General features: G+C 37.2%; 1 protein-coding gene across 1 annotated transcript; it reads right to left on the reverse strand.

Moving 5' to 3' along the window:
- Positions 1-3,156: 3,156 nt before the first annotated feature.
- LOC143537754 (arabinosyltransferase RRA3-like) lies at positions 3,157-5,215 on the reverse strand. The gene is made up of 2 exons (XM_077031453.1): positions 4,977-5,215; positions 3,157-4,450 (listed from the first exon to the last, which is right to left on the reverse strand). Exons 1-2 carry the CDS (start codon positions 5,163-5,165, stop codon positions 3,332-3,334), a joined length of 1,308 nt encoding a protein of 435 aa, XP_076887568.1. The 5' UTR covers positions 5,166-5,215; the 3' UTR covers positions 3,157-3,331.
- Positions 5,216-7,713: the final 2,498 nt, after the last annotated feature.

Below are 7,713 nucleotides of genomic sequence, written 5' to 3' on the forward strand. Positions count from 1 at the left end.
TATATACATATCAAAAATCATCTTTATCATCACTCACAAAATCTATTATTTATCAATGTGCAATTCATTATATCTGTTGTACAACTCGTTGATGCATTTATTCTATAACTCACATGTTCTCTCACATATGTTCTTTTTCCTAAATCTCACACTCTATCTTAATCTATCATATATTATATCATGAGAAGCGCATCGGAGACTGGGAAACCACCGCCACCATCGTTTCTTCTTGACCATCGCTCACAAGTTTTTTTTAGACCATGTGTACTGGTCACGTTGTAGCCTGCGTTGTGGGTGAAAACGCGGGGGGTACACCCCCCCCTGCGTTATGCTTTTTTTTTCTAACGTTATATCTAAAACGCTGGACATGGCACGCAGATCCAAAAAAAGAGCCGTTGGTCTTGGAGCCGTTGGGCTTTTTTTAAAAAAAAAAATTATATTAATTATATTTATACTATATAAACAAACCAAACTCATATTTTTTAACACATTCCTTCCAATCTATACCAATTTACACAAATATTTATATCTTTTACACAAATATATATACCATCATGTTTCCAAACAACAACCAAAATATTCTCGGTTTCGGCCAATATGCCCGTCAAGCCACAACCAAAATCCACAACCGAACCAATCTACCGTCCCGACGCCAACCGTACCCGTCCGCAAATGTTTGACCCGCAAATGGTCGCCTACTTTGCACTTCTACAAAACTCTATGCCAAACGCGGTGTCCGGTTTCCAAAACCCAATGACAAACAATTTTGCCGGTTCGGGTTCCCAACCCGCCCCGGAGACCCAACCCGAGGTCGAGTTCGTGCCGGAGACACAACCCGTCCCGGAGACCGTGGGCGGTTCGAGCCAACGCGGACGTTCGAGAAAACACGCAAAGAAGCCCACCGGCGAACCTCGGGTTAAAAGACGGTGATAGCGTGGAGTAGCGACTAGGGGTGTTCTTCGGGTTCGTTTTTCGGGTTTTCGGGTCGGGTTCTTCGGGTTTCAAAGTTTTAAATCTTGACCCGAAACCCAACCCGAATCTCTCACGGGTTTTTCGGGTTCGGGTCATTCGGGTTCGGGTTTTTTCGGGTTGGGTTAATCAGGTTTCAAGTATCCTAGAAAAACAAAAAACAAAAAAAAAATTAAAAACTATAATGCTAAAACTAAAATAACATATTATTCTTTGCTTGTAACTCAAATAATAAACCAACACAATTTGATAAAACAATTTAAAGGAAGAGTAAAACTAACTCGAACCATAATCGTCTTCAATCGGGCATGATTTGGTTGCTCAATTACTGTTACTATTAGTAATAAACGGAAAACATAAATTAACAATATACAATCGATCCATAGTAATTGGAAAGACAACGGTTTATTATGACCAGATTTTGATAGTTTTAGTGGCTAAGACTAAGTTTATTATACCTTAAAATGTATTTAATTTCAAAACTAAAAGTTTATTCGGGTTTTTCGGGTTGACCCGAAACTTATAAATCAAACCCGAGAACCAACCCGAATTACTTCGGTTCGGGTTCGAATTAGCCTTTTCTCGGGTTCGGGTTTTCTGGGTCGGGTTAGATCGGGTTCGGGTACGGGTTTTTTCGGGTTGGGTTTCGGGTTTCGGGTAAAAGTGACAGCCCTGGTAGAGACGAGTGCGTACTATGTGCTCGTGCTTGGTGCCAGATATCGGAAGATGCCAAATGCGGTAGGTTTTTAAAATACATATATATTTTTTTAAATTTCTTATAACAAACATTAAACTTGTAATGTTTTTATTTTTTTAGCGAACTATAAAAAAGCGGGGGTATTTTGACACAAAATTATAGAGGGGTTTCACAACCTTGGCGGGGACTCGCGTCGAGAAAAAGATTTGTTACTGTCGAAATATGGCGACATAAACACCAAATGCATGGCTTTCCATACGGTTTTCTCTCGGATGAATCGAACTATGAGTAGCGGTGTCTCGGACGCGGAAGTCATGGAAAACATGTTGGTTGAGTTTCAACATAAGGTCGGCGGGACCTTCAACTACTTTGGCATTTGGAAAGACCTATTGAGGCATCACCCAAAATGGGGCTTGGTGTTGGATGCCGAAGCCGAAGCCGACGGTGGCCCGAGTACAAAAAAGTCTAAAACATCGTCTTCGGTTGATCCAGACACGCCCCGTTCAAAACTTCAACTTAAGCGATAATGACCCCGTGAATACTACCAAGATGCCTCGGCCGGGGGGTAGAAGAACCAAAGGCAAAGGAAAGGGGAAAGGGGCCGCTTCGTCATCGGCAACGGGTTCGAATCCCGAATTGGAAAGCCAATTCAAATGAATGAACTCTCGACTCCAAGATTTACACGAACTTGGAACACAACGACTTCAAGTAAATTTGGACGCCGTCGACCTACTTAGAAGGAATGAAATGGACAAAGACATCGAGATTTTATCAAACGAGCTATCCGAAGACGACCTGATAGTCCAATCTCTAAAAGCCACTCGACGAGCGAAAATTTTAGAAAAATATAAATAAGTTTTAGTTTTATTAGTATTATTTATGTTTTTTTTTAATTTGATGTATTTTTTTAATTTAGTTTTTATTTGGAAGTTTAATGTATTTTTTAATTTTATGTTAATTTATTTAAATGATTTAGTATTTAAAAAAACAAATAAAATTAATAACGACTGGGAGCCACGTGGCGCATAATGCCTGGGGGCGGAGAGTTATGACTACAGCCTGTTTTTGTAAAAAATCATAACTCTGACTAGGCGCCACGTGACGCATAATGCCTGGTAGTGGAGCTTTATGACTGCACATGGTCTAAGAAAGAAAAAATTGATCTCATAAAAGATAATTCCTTCTTGTATCATACGTAATCTTTAAATGTTCCTTTTTTCTCAAGAGTAACATCTGTATTTCTTTCCGACAACAAATCTGTCTTCAGCCTACTTTTGTTTGTTCTTTTGATCTCTTTACTTATAATTATCCTTTGAAACATAAACTTAAGTATAATTTGCATTAAATTTGTTAGCTATCATTATTCGCTACAGGAGCCAGAGATGTTCGAGACAATATTTATATGATCTCAACCTCGAGCTTGTTTAAGCTCAGCTCATTTCAAGCTTTTAACAAGCCGATCAAGAGTAGCTCACGCTTAGTTCACACCCCTAACAAGAACAGAATAGAATCAAATGACTGTTCAAATAATATTAAGATCAAACACAAGTCTCATTTAGTATAGGCATTTAACAAGTTGCTGAAAGTATAAAGTTAAATATAGATGACAGCAAGTAAAGAAAACCATATTTAGATGACAATACAAGATCAAGTACACCTTAAACGTTACCATTCAGAACCATCAGGAAATGGTTCCAACGCATCTTGCTTCCCATCAACATAAAACTCCATGACGGCTTTCATTCTCGGCAATTTATCAGGATGATAATTCAAATGAACAATCACAGGCTTCAACTTCTTCAACTCGCCGTCTTTTCTCACCTGTTTGAACAGGGTCTTGCTGTTCATAAACATATAACGGTCCATCGTTCTCTTTGAAGCATGAAGCCCAACATAACCAGGATGAGAAGGATAGAAAAGCTCTTCGTTAAAAACCGCCTGGTCCCACGCAGGTTGCGGGCGGGCCATCCTGTCAGCCACGCGATCCAAAAGCTCAATTGCAGGTAAAGTAGGCCTTAAGTAAAAAAACCCAGAATTATAAACCCATATTCTAACTGTATAAGCATATCTAGACCAACCCATAGATGGCTCATCAAACACATCATTATACCCATAAGCAGTCATGTTATCATGTCCATCGGACATAGATTCCACATCTGAATCGCGGTATATATGATCAAACGGGTTTTGTAAGTACACAATATCAACATCTGACAAAAGCACACTGTAACCCAACTGTAGAAACTCCCTCAAGATTCTGAATTTTAGACCCGAAACCGCGTGATTACCTCCTGTTTTACCAACTGAATCGATATCCTCATCTGGGTCTCTAGTGTAAAACGGCACATCGTTTTCTTTGCAAAAATCAGCAATCCCGTTGTCTAATGCCACAACTAGATAATTAGGTATGCCTACCTTCTTAATGCTAGTGAACCACACTTCTAACATCTCTTTAACATTAGAATTTGCAAGTGCAACTATAACCTCATTTTGAACCGCGATCTTTTTCAATATATTCGATAGCCTTGGGTTAACAGTTTCATCCGGAAGGACTGTCGGGTTGGTTCTTATACCCTTTACAGTACCAAAAGGCCCGGCCTTTTGTGGTTCGCCTACCACTACAACTTGCTTCTCAGCATTACCATTTTTCTGCTCCGATGCCATTAACTTATTGGTTAAATCTCTAACTTGTTTCTTTAATTCATCATTTTTAGTCGACAGATCTGCAAGGTCTGATTTTAACATGTTGACTCGCTCTGATGAGTCACACGAAGCTGATCCAATCTGTTGAAAAAAGATTCTTCGATTATGAAAATTTGGTTAAAAGATTACGCTGTGTTCCCGAGTCTCATTTAACAGTTTTTTTTAATAAAATGTACGAAAATTCATTCTTTCTTATTTTATTTCTTCCAAATTGGAGAGATCGAGAACGAAAGTGTATTTTAAACACATAAAAATCTTAACTTTTCTTTCCATTTCCATCAAACTTGGGAACACGGTAATTAACTAAACATTTCCCTTCTATTCTTTCAATCATTAAACTCGGGAACACAACGTAAGTCAATCAACTAAAGAATCTCAATTTCATTTTGTAAACCATGTGATAAAAAAAGTTGGCAATTGACTTTGACAAGAATATGATGTTTGGTAGCTTCTAAAAATGAAACAACCAAAATGAGTAAGTAATAAGCAATCAATTTGACTACAAACATTACGTCGAACACATGGTGGGCATAATATAGACAACTAAAAGTTAAACCCTAAAGAAACCAATAAAGCAAGTATTAACAGACAATGAAGATGAATCAACCTGGAGAATGGATTTGGCAAGACGACGACCTTGAAACTGAGAAGCATTAGTGTTGGAGAAGAAACCATGAGGGTAGTAAAAAGCGAAAAGGCCTCCGAATAATATGCCGATTACGATTGCGATTGCGATTCGTGATTTGTGTATGGATTGAGCTGTGTTTTTGTCTCTGCGACCCACAGGACCCGCCATTGCTGCGATCTACAGACTATTGACTTTGCCTGTATTATTGCCTGTTACTTCGTATATATGAACACCCACTACTTGTAGACTTGTAGTTGGTGGAGAGCTTGTTGACTTTTGAGGTGGCTTAGTTTAGCGGTCCACCTATTGAGGGATTCCCGGGATAAAATCTGACCCCACGCCCGCCAAACATCAAGACAGCGTGGGGCCGGTAAAACCGGGTGAGATCAGGACTCGAACCCTGACAAGCCATGGTCATCTCTCATATCTCCCATATAAATTGGTGATAGTAAGGTTTAAACCTCCTACCTCTCACCAATAAAGTGAGAGCTCTACAATTAAGACACATCCAATTTATAACTCTTATAATAATTGAGTTTATTGTTTGTATTGTACTAGTGCTTTAATGTGTTGATAGTTATCGCGCATTGTCATGTTCATAATGGACTTTTAACTCAAGTAAACTAATATTTAAAATAAAAGAAAAAAAATAAAAGGTAAATAAATGTTTGTGTATTTGAATGTGATCAGTGAGTTTAACGTAGACCCCACTCACCAAATGATGATAACACCGCTACAAAAATGGCGCTGGAGGGCATTTTAGTGTTGGGCACCATCTTGATTAGTAGGTTGTTGTGGTTTGGCAGCGCCATTTGTGACTTACTAGGCATATAACACATTTTCTTTTGATCCACAACAAAGAGCCTAATAGTTATATAGTTGATTAAGATGTTATATAGTTGATTAAGATGGTTGTAAACTTATTACTATGACGGTTCAAATATATGAATTTTGTAACCATGGTGATCACTGCGTCTAACAGCCATTAAATAAGCGTGTAAAATAGACATTATACACTTACTTATCAATGTATGGATTATGTAGATATGGGAGTCCTTACTATTTGCCCTAAACGGCCGTTAAATTTCTTCTTTAAATGAGCTTGTAAAATAGGCATTACACGCTCAGTTAAAGAAGAAGTTTAATGCTCATTAGAGGTAAGGGCCGCTGTGATTACAAAACTTACACAACTTGACTAATATGGTAATAAGTTTACAACCATTAGAATCACTTGTGTAATTATTATTAAATAATGGGGAACAGTGATACAATATCTGAAAAATACAATGACTAACCAAGAAATTAACTCTAATGAGTTAATAACTTATTATTACGGGGCATGAATTTCTAGTAATTTTAAAATTCATAGAAGAATGATTGTAAATACATTTTAATACCTATTAATATAGTTGGGTTAAAAGTCTTTTGGTAATTTAATACCTATTAATACTGTTAACTACTATAAGATAATAGATATACTTTCATGCTATGTTTTGATCTCTGATTTTCACTTCAAAGGCAAGAGCCCCCATGACTGGAGTGGCAATGTATGATTAACTATGATTAAATATTTAATCCTGTAAATTGCTAGGATAGATTAATACTAGCTCACTTATCGAACAAATTTCACGGCCCTTAAAGGCAATGGTCACCGTAGTTACAATATTTATACAACTTGTCAACTTGACCAATTTAGTAGTAAGTATACAACTAGGATCAATTGTTTAGTTATTAGGCAATTATGCAACATCTGAAAAGCACAAACACAACGACTAACCAAACAATTAACTCTAATAAGTTAATAACTTACTATTAAGGGGCATGAATTTCAAGCATTTTTAAATTCATAGAAGAATGATCGTAAATAAACCTTTAATACATGTTAATACAATTGGGTTAAAAGTCTTTCGGTACTTTAATATCTATTAATACCGTTAAAGGGGTTAGGACTCACAAAGGTAACTCAGGGTCGGCCTAAAGGGGGTGGCAAGGTGGTCGACGGCCATAGGCCCGACACCACGCTAGGCCCGATTTTTTTTTTTAAATTATATGTATTTTTATGAAAATAATATGTATAATCAGTGTTGCAACACAATTACATAACCATTAGCTTGGTTTAGTGGCAAATAGGTAAGACATTTAACCAAGAGGTTGTGAGTTCTAGTCTTATTAGAGACATTTTTAAGTTTATTTTTATACAAAAGTTTTTTGCACAACTCAAATCATAATCAAGTAAGCCTTTTAAAATTTAATTGTTTAAACCCAACAAAACGTTCCTTTTACTTAAGCCCAAAAAATTTTTGCCTTTGACCCAAAAAAATTTCGCCTTCTTGGAGACGGCCCTGAGATAACTAAAAGATATACTATAAGTATACCTTTATTTAATCTATGGTTTAACTAATCTTTTTTCCTTTAATGGCTACGCACACTCATCTACTTTTACTCATACTTTTAAATTTCTCCAAGATAAAATCTACTTTCATACTAGGTTTTAACCCCATGTCTTCGTTCCTACAGGCAATAGCCGCCAAGACAGGAATGACAGTGTATGGTTAACTATGTTTAATTATTTAATCCTGTAAACTTGCTAGGATAGATTGACCTGAGCTCAAGGTGGTAGCAAACCACGTTGGGTTTGGAAAAAAAGGCTTGAATCTAGCCGAAAGGCAACTCTTACAATCGTATTGGAATTAGACTCAGCCGAGAATGTGGGTGG

Source organism: Bidens hawaiensis, unplaced genomic scaffold, assembly GCF_021521415.1.
Source record: "Bidens hawaiensis isolate Kalapana, Puna unplaced genomic scaffold, B.hawaiensis_p1.1 tig00011343_1, whole genome shotgun sequence".
In the NCBI taxonomy this organism is placed as follows: domain Eukaryota; kingdom Viridiplantae; phylum Streptophyta; class Magnoliopsida; order Asterales; family Asteraceae; genus Bidens; species Bidens hawaiensis.

Bases quoted from the DNA above. Each gene is read 5' to 3' on its own strand.
- LOC143537754 (XM_077031453.1), bottom strand. From the start codon at position 5,165: ATGGCGGGTCCTGTGGGTCGCAGAGACAAAAACACAGCTCAATCCATA. The intron at 4,451-4,976 runs GTTGATTCATCT...TTTTTTCAACAG, and splicing joins TTGCCAAATCCATTCTCCAG to ATTGGATCAGCTTCGTGTGA.